Source organism: Abramis brama (genome assembly GCF_963993115.1).
Source record: "Abramis brama genome assembly, chromosome: 19".
In the NCBI taxonomy this organism is placed as follows: Eukaryota; Metazoa; Chordata; class Actinopteri; order Cypriniformes; family Leuciscidae; genus Abramis; species Abramis brama.
This window is the reverse complement of record NC_139981.1, coordinates 15,035,204-15,058,327: the sequence shown is the minus strand read 5'-3', so window position 1 is coordinate 15,058,327 and position 23,124 is coordinate 15,035,204. Positions and strand designations below refer to the sequence as shown.

The following is a 23,124-nucleotide window of genomic DNA, read 5'->3' as shown; positions in this document are numbered from 1 at the left end:
TGCATTCTAAAATATATTAACATAGAAACAGTTATTTTAATTTGTTATAATATTTCGCAATATTACTGTTTTTTAATCAAATATATGCAGCCTTGGTGAACATAAGAGACTGCTTTCAAAAACAAACAAACAAAAATGATACAACCCCCAAACTTTTGAACAGTTGTGTACTTGCACTCATTTATGATAGTTAAGCATAAAATTCAGGAGCATTCGATGTGATTTCTTATTTCTTCTTTAATACAGGTCCAGTCCATTGAGTCAAAGCTGGACTCTTTGCTGGATATATACCGGCAGGTGTTGCAGAAAGGCTCATCTTCGATGCTTGGTCTGTCTGCTTTTCCACTGTTCGAGCTGGATCAGACCTCCGACTACCAAAGCTCCATCCATAGCAAGGATTTGTCGTCATCCTCCCAGTTTACCGGCAGCAGTGTGTCTCATTCAGGCAGCAGTAACCTACACCGTGGTCTGCATCTTGCTCTGGCCCCCAGTGAACTCAATTTGGGTACTGGTTACCCACATTCGGCCTCCTCCTACTCAACCTCTCCTCTTCTCAACAACCAACCCTCCAGCCCGGACAGTTTCTACCCAGTGTCCCCTCCTCCCATTCTCACCCCCAACAACCTTTCCAGAAGTCACCAGCGATTCAGTGAGCTGACCAGGCCGGTCCCGACAATCCATTCGACCTCAACGACCCTTCAGCTCCCCCCTATGGTACCAACGCCTCAAAGCCGGCCTACCAGCCTTATCCCAGAGACGCTACTGGAGAGCCGGGCAGAGAGTCTGAGCAATTGCCTCGTGAGTACCCAAACCGATGTTGCGTCGGACAGGGAGGTTGAGAGTACTCAAAGCACGGTACAGCTACGGGAGAAGCCCGAGCGCAACTCCAAGGAAGATGGGTCGTGGAGAAGACACTTGAGCCTTGACATTGATCCTCTAAAGCTCATGTCTTCCACAGCAGCAGCCTCGCTACAGGTTGAGCGTGGGCTCGGTAAGTCTCTTTCCGCTCAGAACCTCATGCTACCGACTGCTGCGGACTGCCATCCCAGCCTGTCCACTCGGAGCAGCGGCAGCAGCAACAATGAGTCCAGCGACCGCGAGCCACTCGCTGACTGGGGCGATACAGAGCTGTTCATCAATGACAAAGAGTTGGACACTACGGAGGGCGGCCGCGACCTCCTCGACCAACAAAGCAACGATACAACCTTCTCTTCTGAGCTGCTACGGACAGGAGCCAGTGGGCCGTCTCCCAGCCACGCTGGATCAAGAGATAGTCTCGAGTCCCAAAACTTGCCTCACGTATAACTCGAAAAAACCCCGGAGCACAGGAACCTCACTGTGGAGACTGGACACAACCTCATGTCCCTCATGTTCTTCTTTTCCAAAGGAAATGGAGCGTCCTGTACGCTCTATATGTTTTCTAATTTTCACAAGAAAAAGACATGATGTTCATACGTACATATCATTGCATGGACAATTTGGTCCATCATTGCATGGACAATGAGAAACTGTTGGGGAAGAAACATTAATTAAATATTCAGGGTTAATATATGTTAAACTCAATCGACAGCATGTGTGGCATAATACTTACGGTGAGGCACTTGCAATGGAAGTGAATGGGGCTAATTGGAAAACATTAATATACAGTACTCACGGTTTCAATAGTATAGCCACATGACAAATAGTACAAGTTAGTGTGGAAAAAATCGCCTACTAAGGCTACATTCACCCTGTCAGTAGTATTATTTACTTACAGGTGTGAGTCTCAAAATGTCATGTTCACACAGCAGCTTACAATAAAATCAAAATCTGTTACCTGTAACAACAGTAACTGTCACTAAAGTAATATCATAGATGGTCATAGAAGTCATAATTTCACATAAGAAGTTCATTTGAGGCACGAGTTCATCTGTCAAATTAACAGACAATTGCTTTTATATCTGAAAATTGAGCATTTGAGTTGCGAACAGACCACAAAACTAACAGGAGCAGTTCCGGTAAGACAGTGACTGGATCTAAAACTTAAGATGACTCACAAATCATATCTGCATGATGCATCTTCTTAAGTTACCGAAACCTCACTGTAACACTTTCAACATGTTAGACACACATATGAATGAAGTATTAGTTGTCTAGTACAGTACCAATCATTCAGCATGGCTTCACCGAAAATGCAGTTTTACAGGTGTGAGTTCGATTATAGAATGTGGGATTTACAAATCATATAATATGTTTAACAAAGGGATTGATGTGAAGCTTACAGCACTTACATTGGCTCCATTCACTTCCATTGTAAGTCGCTCACCCTAATCTATAATACTGTTTATGCTTTTAGAGAGGGTGATTTTTTATTTCATGCCAACTTAAGAAGGAATGAGTTGTGATGTTGAAATTAGTTTTGTGTTCATCAACAGTATGCCATAAACACTGTTGTTTGAGCTTAACTTGTATTTAACCCATAATATCCTTTTACTATTATGAAGAGTTATGGTACTGAATGAGTACTTCTTTCAGTCTTGCATGGGATCGGCATGTTTAAAATGCAAAGGCAAATAGAGTTGGAAGCGTGTATGCTCCTGTAGTAATAAGCCCTCGCTCAGCATTAGGATTCATTTCTCACTTCCTTCTGAATGTTTGGCGGTCCACTCATTTGCACGTGTTAAGAATTATAAGAGGAATAGCAGTAAACCAGATGGTCTTGGTCTTAAAGGGTTAGTTCACCCAAAAATGAAAATTATGTCATTAATTATTCAAATTAAGATATTTTTGATGGAATCTGAGAGCTGGCTCACTCATTCATAGGCTGCAAGGTAGTTGATATCTGCCAGCCCAGAAAAGTTAGTAAAGACATCGTTAAAATAGTCCAAGTGACTACAGTGGCTCAAGCGACGAGAATACTTTTTGTGCACAAACCCCCCAAAAATAACGACTTTATTCAACCATTTCTTCTCTTCCATGTCATTCTCCTAAGCTGTTGAAGTAGAGTAACAGCGCAGTGCTTCTGGGTTGTATGTCAGAACGTAGGCTCACTACGTTGGTCATGTGTGTGATGCGTGTGATGCTGGCCAATAGTGAGCCTACGTTCTGACGTACAACCCAGAAGCGCTGCACTGTTAGACTATGTGAACAACTCACGTCAGAGGCCCACACAGAACAAAATGAATAGTTGAATAACATTGTTATTTTTGTTTGTTTTTTGCGCACAAAAAGTATTCTCGTCGCTTGATAAACTTAAGGTTGAGCCACTGTAGTCACTTGGACTATTTTAACGATGTCTTTACTAACTTTTCTGGGCTGGCAGATATCAATTGCCTAGCAGCCTATGAAGGAGTGAGACAGCTCTCAGATTTCATCCAAAATATCTTAATTTGTGTTCCGAAGATGAACGAAAGTCTTACAGGGTTGGAACAACATGAGGGTGAGTAATTACTGACAGAATTTTCATTTTTGGGTGAACTAACCCTTTAAACCGTTAACAAATGCATTTTCACACTTGTAGCTTTCTTAATTTAACCATGTCCTTTAAAACCTGAGAGTCTTAGCATCTGAAGAAAGATGAATGCTGTTATTAGAGGAATGTTATGGTCTGTTTTGGAGTAAAGTCCTGTGAGGAGATATTCGTGGCAATCAGGATTTTTGAAGAGCACCCATTTTTGAATTGACTAATTCCAAGTCCTTGTGTAGATATTTGGCTGCTAAAATGTAAAATAAAAAAGGGAGATAATACATCCTTTTCATCATGACAATAAATCACAGTCACAATATCACAACTAATGATTGTAATTCAATTTTACGTGTATTTTGATTGCTTTGTAACCTGCATCCATTTAATCAGAAATGTCAAGTAGAAAGTCTCACAAATGTGTTTCTATTGGAATTGCAGCAATATCTAATTTCTGTTGTATTTTCTGCCCCCCATACCTAAATCTCAGCTTTGTAACCTCTGTTCTAAAAAAAATGTATATTCCATAATTGTGAATGAGACAACGAGTGCTTTAGCTAAAATGCTTGTCTGTATAACTTAGAGAATGTAACTTGTATCGTTATGTGTATGTCGAATAATCCTGATTAGCTGTGTTAATTTGTTTTGTTTTTCCTTTTCGTTAAAAGCATCTGATGTGTACATTGAGGATGTTTTTGGCACTGTACAATTGGAAGCACAACTGTTCAGATGTGATGAGGAAACCTGCAAATGTGATTAATTGTTTTAACATGATTATGCTTTAAATAAGATTTATAATCCTGGTAGTTGATATGCTTATTTTGCTCTAGAGTTGAGGTAAATAATATAGGCACCTGAGAAAATGTCAACAGCTGTGGAACTAATTGATGCTTGAAATGCAGAAAGAGGTTGTACAGAAATATGAGTCATATTATAATTAACATTATAATTAATATTACTATTGTTACTGATTTTCTGAAAGTTTTCTTTAATTTGTAATTCAATGTTTTACGGTGCCTTTTTGCATTTTATTAAACAGTTATAAAACTGTATTCATAACAGCACTCATACCTTAAACTCTTATTGAAATGGTTATGTTTATATTTCGATAATTGCACATTCTCTGTTTGGCTGTGAACTTAAAGCGTCTGTCAGTTAATGCAGCATTTCTTTGTTTTACCACTAGATCAAATAATTTATTACACAGAAACTGGCCTTAATATACATGCTTGATAATGTTAGCGTTCTGTCATTCAGAATAATTTATTTCATCATTGTGCACATAACAGAGTTGATGCTCTGTGATTGAAAAATGCAAAATGAAAGTTTATGATCATGGTAATACTTAAATAAACAAAAGACTTGAAACTCGGCCTGGTGTACTTGATGTTAATGTCTTTGTGTGCCTTGTCTAATAGTATTAGTTATGGGCCTTTATTAGTCCAAAAGCCCTTTTTTGAAGTGGCTGTCAACATCAAGTGGTCAGCAGAGGTACTGCATCAATTAGTATGAGGCCTTTAATTATATTTTCTATAAATAATTTGATAAAAATAGACAGCATAACGTAAACAAAGTCGTCCACCAAAATACCTCTGTTGCAATAAAAAAAAAAACTGGTCATTTGATATTAGTTGACACTGTCAATCAATAAACAAGATAGACAGAAATATTATTAAAGCTTTTTCATTATCCCTAATTCGTTCTTTTTTTCACAGCAGTAACTACCGTAAATTACAGTTGGCATGGTTACCATTTGAGATCACGTGAGCGGATATTGATCGAGGTTTCTGATCAGTGACTGTCTTGGGGTCCGTCGGGAGGGAAGCGTCGCTTATTCAAACTTGTGTTCTTATATGTTTGTTTTAAATGTCGGACTGGGAAGATGAGTACGATGCGGGTGGTGTGGCGATTTCAAAGCCGTCACTCGTTCAAACCGTGCCCGTAAAGTCATTTAGGCCTCCGTCTCCAAGAGGCGCGCGAAACCGAGAAACCACGAGTGTCGGCGCGAAGTTTGGTAGAGAGGGCGAGCAGTGGACAAACCGTAGAACCCGAGACTTTGAATCAAATATCTGTGATGGTGCTGCCGGAAAAAACAGCAGTTATAGTCGTTCCAGGACTGGACCTACAGAATGCCGTGGTAATGGAGACAGATCAGGTTCATCAGCGGTTACTCTGCATGTGGAAAACTCTTTGGTGGGAAGAATAATAGGTAAGACACAGGTGTCTGAGGAACATTTTACGTTAGGCGTGCTGCAGTTTTTCAAAATGGCCGATTCTCTAGCGCTCTAATCAGGTTATTTTTACTGACTGAATCGGTTTTTCAACCTGGTCTTTGAAACTGTTCGAAAGAACCGATTCGCGGAAGTTGGTTGGACTTTCTTCACTGCTGTGTGATTGTCTCTCTGTCTGTTTGCCCAGGTCGAGGTGGTGCGAAAATTCGGGAGCTTGAAGAGAGCAGTGGAGCATCGATAAAGGCAAGTTAAATACACTATTGCTATTTGGAAAGCTCATAAGAGCCTGTACACTAACTTAGAGCTTAACTCTTTCCCCGCCATTGACGGAATTTTCTGCGTCATCAATGAGACATCGCTTCCCCGTCATTGACTTTCCGTGTTTTCACTGTAATACTATAGATAACGCTATTAATCAACTTCTGAAAGAGTAGAAAATCTTCGCAGCTAAGAGCAAAACACAGGCAAAAAAGTAGTAAACGTTAGAAACAAGCGACCAAAGCATTGCTTATGCACGTTATAGTCTTTGTAAAAAACAACAACATGATTTTCTCATCTTTTTGTTCAAAATGTTGCTTTTTTATTAAACTTAGCCACCTTAAGTGTTGATAAAACTGTTCTATTTTTTATTTTATTTTTATCAAAAATGCTGGAGGTGACTGGCAACTTAAAAAATAAACGCTGGCAGGGAAAGAGTTAAAGGAACACGCCGACTTTTTGGGACTTTAGCTTATTCACCGTATCCCCCAGAGTATCCCTTTAATCTCCGTGCGTGCCGTAAGTCTGTCTGACGCACCCACCGCTAGCCTAGCTTAGCACAAAGACTGGAGGTAAACAGCTCTGGCTAGCATACTGCTCCCAATAAGTGACAAAATAACGCCAACATTTTACTATTTTCCTGTTTTGTCTCAAAATACGACAAATAGAATTTCAGATCTGTCATATGGCCAAAAATAAATTCAAAAAAATTGAACCTTGCTTGTAACCTTGATTTGGAGGGTATTGGACCTGGAAGGTTAGGGTTAACCTAACCCTTGAAAGGGCCTTGAATTTGAAGTTAACCAAGGTGGTGGGAACCCTGTATGTCGTCTAGTCTTTGAAAATTCACTTTTTTTGTGAATTTGGGTAACGTTATATGGGTTTATAACAACATGCAATGACAATCATGACTATTTTCATATGCAAGTAAACTATTCCAATCCTTTCAAATTTAGTTTAACACATGGCACTGAATTATGTATGATTGGCAGATAAACCGTGGTGACTATGAAGCTGAGGTGCTTGTATTTGGAAGCGGTGATGCTCAGCTCAAAGCCAAAGACATGATTGAAGATCTGGTTCATGGAAACTCTGTCAGAGGTCCTGGCTGCCGCAATGGTTGGAGAGCATGGAATTCCCTTAGCTACAAGAATCTGTGCTTTTAAAAAAAAAAATATTATTACTGTGTTAATTAGTGATATTTTAGGTTTAACATTTACATTTGAATCTCCAGGAAATAGCAATGCAGGACATCAGAATGACTCATGCTGGCCAACTTCTGCTGTACGAGCAGTGTCTGCAGCTGCCCCAACTCCTGCACCTATTGACTGGACTGCGCTTAGAGAAAACCGTGACAAATATGAAGCTATTAAATGGCAAGGTGAGTCTCCAGAAGCTCTAGTCTAGATAATGTGATCATTACTTCAGATTAGTTCTTTCATCATTTACTCTCCCTCGTGTTGTCCCAAACCATTATGACATATTTACACTTATGTGCACACTTTAAAATGTAAACTAGTGGGGGTGTAACGATATATCGGAATACAAAAATGCAACAATATGTATTGTGGATAGTGACACTATATATTGTGTATCGTTCACCCAAAATAAAAAAAATTGTGTGAGAAAAACATCTTAAGTTTTCAGAGTTTTGGTGTCAGTACTACATTAAACTACTATATATAATGTTGAATATAATGTATAATAATGCAATGGGGGAATATTTGTGGGTCCTGATAATGCCAAATGTCTTATGTTACCAGTAAAATGTGGCCTACATAATTTTAAATATATCTAGTCAGTGACAAAGTGCAAGCATATTCGTCTAAAATAATTCTGTATTTTCAGCTTCAGAATATTTGTATTCTGGTGTCACCATTGTCCTGTGCATTGGGTTACCAGCACCAAGTCCAAGCCTATTCATTTACACCCTCAATGTAATATCAAATTTTAGCATTTTAATCAACAGTACATTTTTTGTTAACCTTATATCACGTCTTGGAGTATCGCAATAATATCGTATTGTGAGTTAGGGCTGTCAAAATTGCTCAAAAATGACGTCCGAATATTCCCTCTAAAAAAACACATATATTCGAACACCTGGTTGCGCATTACATCAATAACAGGACAAATTAATACAAAGAGACATAACTACTTGTATAGGTAGTTTATTTAAGTGTAAACATATTTGACAACGTATTACCTACACAAAAACAAGTAAATCAACTAATGGCCAAGTCAAGACCGCAGACCTCACTCTCGCTCACTCGCAGGCACTCTTTCTCTCTCGCCCTCACCGAATAGAGCGTCTGGCGCGAGTGATTTCAATGTTAAGTCAATGTAAATTCGAGGTCTTGCGGCGCGAATGAGGCGGCACGCTCTCTGCGCATAACGGTTTAAATGAACAACAACAATAAGCAAATGTTGAGTGCTGATCAAGAGTTTTATGCAAGCAATTTAATGTCGCGACTCATGTCCCAAATATAGCAGGCTTCATTCAGTGATTGAAACAAATATTATTAACATTAATTGAAGTTTTACAGTATATAGAATCGACATTGAATGCTCCGAGCGAGCTGTGCTGTGTTAAACATGCAACTTTTCCTTGACATGAAACAGTAAATATTCAAACCAGTGGAAGCCTGCAGTGCATGAAACTGCCGTATCTAACCTACCTTATTCATGCAATGTCTATTCAGTCAGTACAGTAGCCTACACTTTAGTAATGTTTCTGTTTAACGTTAACGCTTCGACAGCCGCGCCTCTGCTACCGCGGGCGTTTTTCCACATTCAAATATTAATTTTCACCTTCGAAATTCTGTTTTTTAAAACTATTCGAATATATATACGAATTTAGAATATTCGTTGACAGCCCTATTGCGTGTTCAATATCGTTATATGTATCGAATCGTAACATTAAGGTATCGTTACACCCCTATAAACTAGATTAAGAAATTTGGTTGATTTACTGCATGTAATAAATGGGTAGATATAAAGTTCTATCCCCTGGTTTCACAGATAAGGCTTAAGCCTAGTCCCAGACTTAAATGCAAGTTTGGCATATCTTAAAATATGTCAGTGCCATTGTTTTGTCTCAAAATGCACACTAGTGATTGACCGATATATATCGGCCGGCCTATATATCAGGCCGATATTTGCGTTTTTTACGTGTATCGGCATCGGCCGATACACGCTGCTGCGTTCGCCGATAGGTTTTTCCCGGCATTATTTACAGACAGGCGTCCACAGGCAGCTCTGTATTGCTGGAGACGCTGCACTGCCCCTCCCCCACTAGCAGAGTGCTGGAATCTGCTCTTCAAGACAACGATAAGTTTTAAACTTCCAAAGCATCTTTTAACTGTTTGACTTAGCTGAAATATTGCCATACACTTTGAAAGTGGAAACACGTAGCTCTATATGTACTTGCAACTATAGCTAAGCAAGTTTGTGGGTCCAATTGGAAAACGCGAATGCCTCTTTAAAACTGCTTGCCATTGTATTTAGGGAGCTGCAAATAGCTAAGTTGTAGGCTATTCGTATGCATACGGTAGCTGTTACGAACACTGGTCATAGGATTAAGTAATGCCGACGTTGTTCCGTGGTATTTGTGGGAGTTTTATTCAGCGACCACCTGGCAGAGGTTTGGACGCGTGTTGTGTGTGTGTGTGTCTCGCCAGTGTTTACCACACATAGACTAATTCATGGCAGTGCGCCACAGAATCAACACCGGGCGCCACATAATGCGTTTTTTGCGGTCGCCAAAGCAAATTTTTATCCCGCCAAAGCCTTATTTGATCGCTGAGTGATGTAGATGACTGACAACTGCGCTTGTGACAGGTCACATGTTGCTGAAAGAACAAGCAGAGAGAGAGCGCGCCCCTCCTCTGGCCGCGCGTGCGCACACTCTCACCGTCTTCAAACTGTCTTGCTCTCCCTCCCTCGCGCATATTAATCAAAATCAATTGAGAATTGACATGATGGTAAAAGGTCGGAAGAGCGAAGTTTCATGTGGCGGATTGGGACATTTTTTTCCTGAATTACCGCTGGATGTGAATTGTGCTAAAAAAAAAACGTTTCCTTATCTTCTCTGAAAAGCGTTCCGCACATTCAGCTGACACAAACCACACTTTCAATAAACCCAAAAACCTATCCAGTGATGAAATGTTTTCTGTGTTGACACAAATCTTGTGCAATGTCCTAAGCTGCCAGGATAATCACACAAACACGTACACGTCCGCTAATGAAACCTTTGAACTGATTCTATTTAATGTATGGCAACACATTATAACAACTGATCTATCCAACACTGTACTCACCAGACGTCTGAATCGGTGTATAACAAATCGGTAACACTTTATAATAAAGTTCAATTTATTAAACTCTAGTTAACTTCATTAGTTAACATTAACTATTAATAAACTGCACTTCTACAGCATTTGTTAATCTTTGATAATGTTAATTTTACCATTTATAGTAGCCTTATTGAAATCAAAAGTTGTATTTGTTAACATTAGTTAGCCTAATGCACTGTGAATAACATGAACAAATGAACAGCTGTATTTTTATTAACTAAGATTAACAAAGATTAATAAATAATACAGTAACAAATGTACCTTTTGCTCATTTTTAATTGTGCTTAAATAATTATTTTCAGTATATTCAGCACTGAACTCTTTCTTTTTTACTTGTTCTACCTCACCTGTTTTTACTATTTGTTAAATATAGTTTTTTTTTAAGTTCAATAAGTGATCCTTTTTTAAATTGAGATTTGTAACATTTGTTATCATCATGATCATTTGTGTCAGTTTTATGATGTAAATTGAGGGAGAAAAAGCAGTATCGGTTCCAAATATCGGCTCAAGAAAATCGGCAGCCCGCATCGGTCATCGGCTAAGGCTGATGAAAAAAAATCGGCATCGGCACTAAAAAATCCATAGCGGTCGATCCCTAATGCACACCACTAGTGTTTTTTTTTTTTCTATGGCATGGTTATAAAAGCTACTTAAAGTATAAACTAAAGTATAATCCTGACCTAATTTAAGCCCTCTCTGTGAAACCAGGCCTATAAATACTATAACTGATTCAACAATCATTTTGCTTTCTGCAGATCTTCCCACTCTAAAGAAGGATTTCTATATTGAAGCAAAATCAGTGGCTGCTCGTAGTGCAGAAGAAGTCCAAATCTGGAGGTAAGAGTTGTCTGAACTTGCTTTCTTCACATTAGCCCACAGATGGCGGCATTTATCTGTTGATGATAAACCTTCTGAAGGATCTGAGATAAATATATTGTGGCATGCCTGGATATTATCCTAATTATGATGTCTTATTATTTTAATGTTTTAGGTGAGAAAAACAATGTATCATTCCGTAGTGATACATTTAGCAAAGTACAATGTCTTTTGTTTGTTGTTTGACGTGTTCTGTTTTTCCTCTTATAGTTTCTTTTAATATAAATCTAAAAAGAAGCCATGTAGCTGTGGTTCTCAACCTTTCACTCCAAGACCCTACATTGTCCAAAAAAAGATTCAAAGGCCCTCTAGCCATAGTTCTGAAAAAATAAATAGAAATAGTTAAAATTAAAACAATTGAATTCCAGAAATTTCCAGTGTTCCTGCTCTTTCTTCTTTTGAATTTAGATGAATTTACATGACTCTTCAAGGACAAGGATTAAAAAATATAGGTTTTGCTTGTAATTCTATTTGGTGAAATATTTGAATATGTGGCATTACTAGTAAAATATATATTCTTTATAAAAATGCTTGATGCAATTTAAGGTTTTTATTATTTTACATAAAGTTTCTAGTTCTGGAAATTGTACTTTTTAAAATAAGGCTAACAATATATCCAGGTTTTCCTGGAATCAAACAGTTGTTAAGGGGGTGAATTAAAATATGAAATATCTTGTTTTTAGTTGTTTTAGCTTATTTTGTGATTGAGACCCCCTTGAAAGGCTGCATTATAGCATAAGTTAGAAATCACTTTTTGCAAAAAGATGATGAATTCAATTTAATTTCTTTGACACAAATCAGAAACAACTAAAACTATTGAGATGGCATTATTGCAACACTCTGCATGTTTGTATTGTTTTTGTACTTCTACTTTTCTTTACTCTAAAAGAAAAGAGAACAACAACATCTTTGTGGATGATTTGAAAGACGAGGAGAAAAGAACCATTCCCAATCCAGTGTGCACATTTGAGGAGGCTTTTGCTCACTATCCTGGAATAATGGAAAACATTGTCCGAGTGGGATTTCAAAAGCCAACTCCCATTCAGGTGAAGAAATATCTATCTCATTTGTTTGTTTATAACATATTGTTTTTTCACTGGATGCAAAGCTTGACATGTCGGGATGAATGTAATCCTGGTTATTTTGTCTCGTGGTTCAGTCACAAGCCTGGCCAGTCGTCCTGAAAGGAATTGATCTGATTGGAATAGCCCAGACAGGAACAGGCAAAACTTTGGCCTACCTGCTTCCTGGCTTTATTCACATGGATGAGCAACCTGTGTAAGTCTGTACAAGAGCATCAGTGCTCCACTTTTCACCTTTTTGTTAACAAATATTATTATTTATTTGTTTATACTCGTGTACATTCCTTAACCTCACTCTATCTGATTGGTATACAGTTGGTAGTCAACCAGAATTTCTATTACCGCCGCGCTAGCTGCTGCGGCAAAGTCACCAGTCACATTTCAAAGTCATTCGCGAAATGACCGCCAGGTGGTGCAAAGGGACATTTAAAAAAACAAAATGTCAATTAACAGTAAGGATGAAATACTACAAATATGGTCATTTCCAAATAAGCTTACAACAGACATGAAAAATAAAAAAAGAGCTATTGACATTTGCTGTACAATAATGAAGCAACCTAAGATTTGGTGGCGTTGAAACTGCATGTTATTAAAGGAACACTATGTATCTTTTCAACCTTCATAATATATTTCCAAGACCCTTGTGATGGTACATCAACTTACAATAGGTTGAATGACGCGTCTGCCATAGCCTGACAGGGTCTGTATCGCTTTTACTGGCACTGCGTAACTTCGGGGTTCGGGTAGTAACCCAAGCACAAAAAGAACTACAAAATTCGACTGCTTTACGGCATACGTCACTTCCCCCACCACTTCCTCAAATTTGGACGTGAGAGGCCAACCAGCGTTTGTTTTCGGCTTTCGTGCGTATGTTTTTGTCATTGTTTTAACACACAATCATCATCATTAAAAGTAAAGAAATGAAGTGATCTTACCAGGGCTGTTACTGCTCTCTCTTATTGTGGTCTTTGATTTTGAAATTTTAGCTGATGATCAATAAAATGCAGTTCATATCTGTTGCTTTCGGTGACGTGCACTCCATTAAATCTGCATATAGCGCGAGAATTGAAGATCGGATTTAAATCTGTTTCGCAAAAACACATTTATGTGACCTGGTGTAAATGGAATCGTTTTGATAAATCAGAAATCCGATCTGAGAAAACGCATGAAGTGGCCAGTAAATAAATCTCTTATTTGTAAACTTTTGCATTCTATGGTGTATGTTGTTGCGCTTGCTTGTAGTATGTCATTTTTTTACATGCTGTTCATTCATCCATTGCTGATAATTAGACCAGTCCAATAATTTCCACATATGTCTAGCTAGCTTTCGATTATCAGAGCTGTTAACAGACTTGCTAACAAACACTCATTTCTCTTACGTGTTTTTTGCGTTATGTTTTATTGCCTAGCTTGCCAGCTGAACTCAGGTGTTGTGAGGTGTATTTATCACGTAGTCCTGAGGGATATCAGACGACGCTGTTGGGGGGTGGAGGGGTATTTACGACAGTGCAAGTATTCCAAAGCGACTCTAGGGGTCGCTGTTTGACAAAAACACTATTTCTTCACAGTGTGCCTTTAAGTAATAATTTTATTAAATAAATACAAAAATACATAAATATATAACGATACATAAATATAGACTATTATTTGAACGAACAGTGAACTATAATGTATCTCTGTTTGTAGGCTATCTGTTTATTTAAAAAAACACAGCACAAGGTCTTGTAAAAAACTTTTTTCATTATTTCAACAAGAATGAGACTGATTACATATGTTAAAAAATAAACAAACAAAACAGAATAGAACCAACTTTTAGAACAAAAAGTTTTTATTTTTTATATGCCTATTAGGCTAAAAAAGAATTGGTTAAATTGAACAAAAGCAACAATTAAATATGTAAAAGTACATTTTAAACAGAATAAACTAACTTTTAGAACAGAAAAATAGAATCAAAAGTTAAAAATAGAGACGACAATATAGCCTACGTTTCATATTGTAGACGTCGGTGGGCAACAGAAGCCTATTCCTCGGGGAAGCAGCGCAAAAACAAACAAACAAGAAATACACCAAAAGACCATTATAGGCATATCTCGCAGTCAGTGAAAATAAATTGGGTGCAATGACGCTGATTATTATACTATTCTATTGAGGAATGAGACGAATGAAGAGCGCTTCTCTCGTGTGAATTCTAGTAAATTTGTGGTCGAGTGGTATAACTTAGGTTTCAATCATTTAGATGACACTGGTTCAAATCCTGAACAAACATAGGCTATTATTAATGGAGAGAGATTTGTCTAGTTCTAAAACTCTGTTACACCATATAGTTTTATTTGCTGTATATTTATAAAATAAAATGACCATGCATTTCCATTTTACACTAAGGAACAAATTATCCAACAGAATGACTGATTTTACATTTGTATAACAATTCCAATCGTAATTTCAAAAGCAGTTGTTAAAAACAGAAAAAAACTTTATTTGGTTCCCTGTACAGAAAGAGTTTTTAAAAAATATGGTTGTAAGCCAAGTGCAATTTGTCAAGGGGGACGGGGTTTTCCATTTGGTCTAAATATCCCTGCTTTTGCTGAATTATTTTTATTATTTACTATTTAGTTAGTCTGTTATTTTTTGTAGCCAAGTCAACAAAATCAGTATTTTTTCTGATTTGTTCAATGTATGGAAAAATCTGTTTTGAAAAATGTATTTCGTTGCTATGGCCGGGTATCACTGTCAATCGTATCAATTTTGTGAATGATTCACAAAACAATAATTTAGCAGATTAAAGACGAGCTTCATCATCTTCATTTTCTGGTGCGATCGGCTGATAATCGAAAATCTGCCTTCAACAGCACCCCTTCGGGTTTTGTCGTCTGTGCAGCGCAACAGAGGCTCTTCTAGAATGTAGCAAATCTATGGTGTAATGTGCCATTATTAATTAAACAAAACGCTTGACTTTAATAATCTGTTAACTATTTAAGCATCAAGAACAGTAAAACATAAACGCTGCCGGCCAACATCGGTTAACAGCATGTAGGCTACAATGTTGTTATCTAAACGCCTATTAATAAAAATGACAGAGAATGAATAACAAAGCTCTGAAAAGTGTTTCGAATCAATAAATTAACATTTCAGAAGTTTTTATTTTTGACACATAGCATATTAAACTAGAAACAAAATTATGAAGATGGTAGCTAGAGCTGAGATTCAAACTAAGACCGTTTGAAGCCCCGCAAGGCTCGTGTTGTAGCGTTGACCACACAGCTATCATCTGAACGCTGTCTTATGAGCATGAGCTTAACCTCTTATGCTTGCGCAAAGCCTCATTGATGTGACATTTTTCTATTGCAATGTTTGTTGAAATGTTTTCATCATTTATTAAAGAAAATTATGCTAATCATAACAACCTATTGTAAGCCTATTTAATTCTTAATCCTAAAACACAATTGCTGCCAACTAACATCAGTTAGCAAGTCCTGACAATGTTTTAATTTTGATCATTTAGTTGAATTTATTTCACTGCTATGTTTCAGTTCATAAATCTAGGCCTACTAACAAATTAAAATAACACAAAGTATAAGACACAACCTTTACATGCATTGTGTGCCCAGTTTTTCTATAGCTAGAAAGGCAATGTTAACATTAGCCTACTTTGCTTAAATTTGATGCAATAATAGAAGCCTACATTTGTTTCAGTTCTAAATTTGTACTGTAATTTCAGTATTGGGATTATGAATTTGTTTAACTGTGTCACTTGAATTTATCTGCTGGCCAGTTTTGTACATGTATATGTTCTGTACATATTTATTGTAGACGCAGGGACAGAAGAGATGGCCCCGGCATGTTGGTTTTGACTCCCACCCGTGAGCTGGCCCTCCAGATTGAAGCCGAGTGCAACAAATACAGCTACAAAGGGTTTAAAAGGTGTTCTCAAGTTCTCAAAATGTTATGCAAAACATACCATTTATGAATTCCTCCAGTGTCCTGTTTTGTCTGTTTGATCAAAATCCCTTTCATTACGGTAGCATCTGTGTCTATGGAGGAGGTGACCGAAAGGCCCAGATTAAAATAGTGACCAGTGGTGTGGACATAGTCATTGCCACACCAGGACGATTACACGATCTGCAGATGAACGAGCTCATCAACTTGCGCTCAATCACCTATCTGGTAAGTAAATGGCAAAAGTGCATACTGGGACGGTAATGGATGTGTTTTTATGCATTATTTTTGTGAGCATTTAAAAAGCAATTTAAAAAAAAAAGGTTTGAATAAATTTTGGATACATTGATGTCTTTTGTTTTACCTCTTGTTTAAGGTACTGGACGAGGCTGACAGAATGTTGGATATGGGCTTTGAACCTCAAATCATGAAAATCATTCTGGATATTCGACCTGACAGACAAACTTTAATGACTAGGTGATTGTTTTTATTAAAATTTTTTATTCTGAAAACATTTTCAACAGCGACATTCACCAGATTAAAGTACATCACTTCTCAGATATTTCACGTCCCTACAAATGGTAGTTGATGACGTTGCAGTGTAAATTAGCCTTTAAATTAGGCTTGCTGTGATAGTTGGTGTTACCCAGTGTTCAGCCGCACACATTTTTCTTGTTGTGTTTTTCATTAAGAATAATAATGAACCCACCATTCAAGTAATTGCCACCTGAATTGGTGCTAATTCGCTGGCACGGAGCAGAGCGAGCGTTTTTAGTTCATTGCTATGGAAGTTGAGCTTCACGTTCGCACTCTATAGAAATTATTTGAAAATGCTCAATCTGCTTCGCACCGTTATGAATGTCAGTGCGGCCATGCGAATAAGCAATTAGCTAGGTGCAAAAGAGGGATAAACTCCAATGTCTGGTGTCGATTAACCGGTGGGAAAATTTAACAACATCCCTACTTTAAATGCAGAATTGGGGCTAACTTTCAAAAGAGTTTGAATGCTTTATTATCATGAAGTTTGGACATTTGGATAATTACTCTTTTGCTGCATTAATTTAATGTACTTTTCTCTATTTCTTCTGCAGTGCCACCTGGCCAACAGGTGTCAGGCGGCTGGCCAAATCATACCTGAAAGACCCCATGATGGTTTATGTGGGCACCTTAGATCTAGCAGTGAGTGAACAGTTACAGTTATAATGGGTAATGCCCATATACCAGGTCAAATATATCTTTTCTGTTTGGCCTCCTTATTAAAAGTCCCCAGTTAATTCCCCTTCTGCATCTGTCTCCCTCAGGCGGTGAACACTGTTCAGCAGACAGTGCTGTTCGTGCAGGAGGAAGAAAAAAAAGACTATGTTTTTGACTTCATCCACCGAATGGAGCCTCAAGACAAAGTCCTAATATTTGTTGGGAAAAAAATAAAGTGAGTTCCTCAGAGCGAAACTTAAACCCTGATTCGATTCCAAGAAACAGGAAATGGGAGGAGTTTCTGCAATCACACACAGTTCTACTGAAATGGAATTGCATAATATAATTTGTGTTTCAGTCAGTGCCCATCAGCTCATGTGTGCTCTAGAAATGTGATTGTGGGGAAATGCTTCTTTTCTAAAAATGAAACTTGGCATTTCTCCATTGTCAGAGGGAGTGGCCATTTAGTATGTGGTTATTAAATTCTTCCTGTCGCTTGCTTTAATAGCCATAGGTTTTGTTCTTCCACACCCTAGTACAGTGGTAGCTTGAGGTAATTCATTTCAAAAGTTGTGCAAATATTAGAACCAAATACTCAGTTTGAAACAGATTCCTTATAACACTTTTAGCCTGACAGTATGATTAAGTGCTTGCTTAATCTCACCCAGAACAGATCTGCTATTGGATCCAGTGCTTCAAGAGCCCCATGCCTGCTTGCGTTGTAGATGGTTTGTTTTTATAGCAGCAAAGGTTGCTGTTTATGGGATTGTTTATCCTCAAACCATGAGAAAAAACTCTGCCAGGTAAAAGTACAAGCCTGACCACATTAAGACTTTACTTGCAACAAGGAGAAACAATGCCCACAATTTGTTTTGTATGGAGAATTAATGGCCTGCGAGAGTATGATCAAAATTGTAGGCCAAACTGTTGATTCCGAAGTAAAATCCTGAAGCAAAACCATCTGAGAAATCCGATTCTCACTGTGATTTCTCTTTCCTGCTGCTGTGTAGAGCCGATGACCTCTCCAGTGACATGTGTCTGCAGGGTTTAACGGTTCAGTCTCTGCATGGAGACCGAGAGCAATGCGACAGAGAAGAGGCACTGCAGGACTTTAGAGATGGTATGTATGTTGATGAGCAGTAAATAGAAAAGTGAAGTGTGTAATTTCTGTAATACCACCGGAATTGTTAAAATGCTGACGCCATCTTCCTTGTTTAAAGGTCCCATGACATGAAATTTCCACTTTCTGAGGTTTTTTAACATTAATATGAGTTCCCCTAGCCTGTATATGGTCCCAAAGTTTCTAGATATTTTAATCGGTGTAAATCGAGCTTTTGCTATCTTTCTCTGCCTTTGAGAAAATGGAAGCTCAACCGGGCTGATCTTGAATCTCCTCCTTATGACGTTATAAGGAGAAATGTTACCTCCCCTTTCTCTGCTTTGCCCGCCCAGAGAATATTTCTCGCCCATGAGAAAATGAGCTAGGAAGTAGAACGCGCGCGATTTTAGTTTGTCCACGAGAGATATCATGGCTTTTGAGCGGGCGAAGCATAATAATTGCTCAATAATTGGATGTACAAATGAACATCGAATGGTCAATACAGAGCTGGGCTTGCTGAACGTCGGACAAGTAAGTCAACAAATTATATATAAGTGTGTTGCTTTACTGTTTACTGTACGTTCACACCGCCACCGGCGAGAGCGGCAAAATTTGCTCTCGCCGCCCTGCCACCGACGCCGTAGAAAGATTCGGGGACGCTCTGACGCTCTGACGTAGATTAGAATGCGTGATTTTTTTTTTTCCTTTCAGACGGAGGACTTCTACATTCCGATTGGTTGCCGCTAGTTGCCGCCGAACCGCGTCATAGCTTATTACCATAAAGTTGACTTGATTTCAACTCCTCTCGCCGTCCAAGACGCGCCGCGCCGCCCTCGCCGCCGGCTCTCATTGAAAATGAATGGCTTCCGGCCACTTTGACGCTCTCGCCGCCGGCGGTGTGAACGCACAGTTATGGTTACCTAGCATGTTACATGTAGAATGTGGCTGTCACATTAGCTATGCAGTTACTTGCGCTAATGTAAAGGTAGACAGCATCAAGTTACGCACACTGTAACGCGAGTGTTGTACATTTCTTTGTTATTTGGATAACCGTTCTCCTGTTGGTTATATGGCGCGCGCGATATCCGCATTTCAAGATCGCAGAGCTTGATGTAATTGTAATAAGATAAATTACAGACGTTACAGATCTCTCATGAAAAGGCAACAGTAGGTTCGCATTAGCTACATGATAATAACTAAACCATCCGAATAAAGTACCATATCCAGACATAATATTTTAATCTAACCATTCAGAAACGTCCTGCTGGAGCCGCTGAGTTGCAACTTCTTCATCCGTTGCTTCTCCATCTGGATCAGATTCTGGGTCAAACTGAAATGCTTGAACGACTGCGTGTCTTCGTGCCATTGCAATATATCCAACATAAACAAACATGCATGGTACCGTTGCGCAAGATGGTCAAGGCCACACCCACCCTCCATCTTGCGGCGCCTTTCTCCTCCTCATTAGTATTTAAAGCTACAGACACCGAAACGGCCCGTCTGAAGGAAGCTCATTCTGGGACTGGCTTGTAGTGGCTATAATTCTGCACCGAGGCTGAATTTTTGGAAAGAGATTTCAGATACAGTACTAAGGACCACTAAGGACTATATTAAAGCCTACAAAAAGTAGCATGACATGGGACCTTTAAACAAACATGTAGTCCCAAACTCACTCCTTTAGTTGAGTCAATGATGTTGTTGTTGTCAGTCTACTCAAAACTGACTGTTTGCAATTCTGTTTGGTACCACTAGTCCACACAGAAAATGCATACCTTAAGCAAAATGACAACTTTCGCTGCAGTCAGCGATTGTACCTGGACCTTAAAGATTTTACCAAAATTGATCTCTGAGATTGCTCTCTACCTGTCCGTGGGCGATGTAAAAGGTCGTGTGCGGATTCTGGTGGCGACTGACCTGGCCTCCCGGGGGCTAGACGTTCATGACATCACACATGTTTTCAACTATGACTTCCCTCGGAATGTGGAGGAGTATGTGCACCGCATCGGGAGAACAGGTCGTGCAGGGTGAGTCAAACCGGGATGGGTGTGACTGAAATGATAGAAACAATGAGAATTGTAATAAGAATGCAACCGTTCAGGCTCTTTATGTAAATGAGTCCATGTCTTTATTCAGGAGGTCCGGTGCCTCTGTAACCCTGGTAACAAGAGATGACTGGAGAGTAGCTTCCGAGTTGATCACCATCCTGGAGAGATCTGGTCAGGTAAATAAACCTGCAGGCATCCTCTCCTTTCATTGTGTTTATGACACTCTACTATGTGAAGAACGCAAATCAAATCAGAAGCTTCAGTTCTCACAGTGTTTGTAAGAATGTAAGTTGCACGTATATGATATGAAATGGGGATGTGCCGAAATGTCTGAGACCTTTTTAGTTCACCTTTTATAGTCATTGGGACACATTCCTCTCTGTATGTAGACAAAATATATTTAAAAAAATTGTACTAGGAATGCACAATATATTATGATCATATGACTGTAAAAGGAACTTCAGAATCTGCCCAATAAGTGAAATAGTCCAGTATATTTAAGACAATAAATTATAGTCAAACTTATCATGGGCACATTATTCACATTTTCTGCCGTTTGAAAAAATACATATTTTTCACTGTACATATTTGGTTTCATTTAAAATCTATAGATTTCTCCAGGGGATTATTCATTCTCATAAATATGGATTGATCTAATATCGACCATATCGTTGCATCCTTGCATTATAATTAATACATTTTCAAACAATTTAATATTAGCATTTTTCATCATTGGGCTCAGTGCAATGTTCCCTCTAAGCTGCGCGCTTCTGATACCATGGAGAAAGAATAAAATGTTGCGCAGAGGACAGACGCATTTAAATGAGAAATATTTGGAAAATATATTTTTATTTTTATATATAATATATATATATATTTTTTTTTATTATTATTATTTTTTTATAAACAGTTTTAGGAATGTTTAGATGACTATAAAAGAGTTCACAATCACTTTTCTTGAAAATATTAAACTAAGTCTTTATGTACATATAATAATGATATTATTTCACTTTAAATACTTATATTAGTTGTTATATTCTATTCTATTTTATTATATTATAAGCCTAATAAAGAATTGATCTCACAAGGGGATTGTTTAGGGCTCCTTGCCATTAAAAGGTTTGAAAACCCCTTGAAAAAGAAAATATTGGAAATTCATAAGCAATAAAAAATAATTTAATTTTGATGGTTAATTGACTATACATAAACACTTAATTTTTTTCCCAAACCATGTCAGTGTAACTGCTTAATTTTTTATAATTATATTATTGTAAAGATTTGAACTGTCCTGCTGGAGACTTTTTTAAATTAATTTTAATTAGAATTTATTGGTAAAGACTTATTAATTTTTGCTTGTTTTCAAAAATATGATTTAATACAACTAAATTACATGAAGGGTCAAATAAATTATAAAGTTAAAGTTTTAAAGTTAAAAGTTAATGCATGATTTTTTGTGTGTTTACCTACCGTTTATCTGGTATAAAGAATGTTTTTGCTCAGGTGGCGAAATATTTCCGCCCCAATAGAGAAGTTTTGCTCCGTAAGAAGAGAAATTCGAGGGAACATTGGCTCAGTGTGTCCAGATGTTTTGGTTTTCTCTCAATAATTTTTCAATCCATCACTAAATATGGCAAAACATCTGTTAGACTAAAATCTGCCTTCATTGCAAGGGTTTAAATTTGAAGATTTGTTACTCAAATGCTCAGTTAGGATGTTACTAAAATGCTCCCTGCATTAGCTAAAGGATTTTTGTTTTTGTTTGTTTTTGAAGACCACCTGATATCAGGCGTTGATCTCTATCGGTTAAACAATTTTCATCATCTAGCCAAACAACCTTTCATTGCCTCACCACAACCTCCTGCTAGGAAAAGTACTTGAACCAAATTGACTTTCAGTAAAAGCCATGTATGTGTAAATATAGAAAGAGAATACCTTATTCCATGAGATTCTTTAGTGTGTGTTTTATACTGTATATGTACACAACATCCATGGAGAATCTGGATAAAGGAGAGTATTTTTCCTTTCTTTAGGATATACCAGAAGAACTGGTACTGATGGCTGAGCGTTATGAAAAACACCAGAAGGAGAAAGAAATGTTTGCGCCCAGAGGCAGAGGAGGAGGAGGAGGAGGTGGTGGAGGAGGTCAGAGAGGTCGTTTCAGAGGAGGCTCAGACCGGAGGTTCTGATCTCTTGAAAGGTTGGCTAATTTTTTTATCTTGCTTTTTTAATCACATCAACATAAATGAAACGTTTTAAATGACAACAGATTCTTAAGAATACCTTAAATCAACCGCAATTTAACCTAATTTTTTCAGCATTCACCAGATGTTTCCTAACCAAATGTGTACTTAAGCATTTGTATCTTGTGCCAGTAGTAATATTGATCATTAATTCTGTCTTTCAGGTTGATGTGACTGTACTCACTTGAGTTAATTCATATACTTTTAAAGTGTTAATCCTCTCATTTGTAGAGAGGCTTGTGAAGTACTTGTAATTGACCATTTAAGTTTTGTTATGTTTAAGAAACACGGATTCATTTTATATGGATGATGTATTTCTTTAATGGGATTTTTTTTTTTTCAGTTCAGTAACATTTATTATTGTTATCT

At 37.9% G+C, this 23,124-nt stretch overlaps 2 protein-coding genes across 6 annotated transcripts in view; both read left to right on the top strand.

The window, feature by feature from the left end:
* Positions 1 to 4,815, top strand: part of kcnq5a (potassium voltage-gated channel, KQT-like subfamily, member 5a) — a 127,120-nt gene extending 122,305 nt beyond the window's left edge. For all 5 annotated transcript variants that reach the window (XM_084092231.1, XM_084092233.1, XM_084092232.1 and 2 more), the window contains one exon: positions 247 to 4,815. In XM_084092231.1, coding sequence (XP_083948357.1) covers positions 247 to 1,305 — 1,059 coding nt within the window. In that variant the 3' untranslated portion in view covers positions 1,306 to 4,815. The remainder of the gene's footprint in view (positions 1 to 246) is intronic.
* Positions 4,816 to 5,197: 382 nt separating this feature from the next.
* ddx43 (DEAD (Asp-Glu-Ala-Asp) box polypeptide 43) lies at positions 5,198 to 23,046 on the top strand. The gene is made up of 17 exons (XM_084093688.1): positions 5,198 to 5,651; positions 5,861 to 5,916; positions 6,924 to 7,050; positions 7,166 to 7,312; positions 11,039 to 11,120; positions 12,049 to 12,205; positions 12,319 to 12,437; positions 16,052 to 16,162; positions 16,264 to 16,405; positions 16,554 to 16,654; positions 17,269 to 17,356; positions 17,479 to 17,606; positions 18,382 to 18,491; positions 20,356 to 20,494; positions 20,604 to 20,691; positions 22,546 to 22,712; positions 22,920 to 23,046. Exons 1-16 carry the CDS (start codon positions 5,309 to 5,311, stop codon positions 22,699 to 22,701), a joined length of 2,094 nt encoding a protein of 697 aa, XP_083949814.1. The 5' UTR covers positions 5,198 to 5,308; the 3' UTR covers positions 22,702 to 22,712; positions 22,920 to 23,046.
* Positions 23,047 to 23,124: the final 78 nt, after the last annotated feature.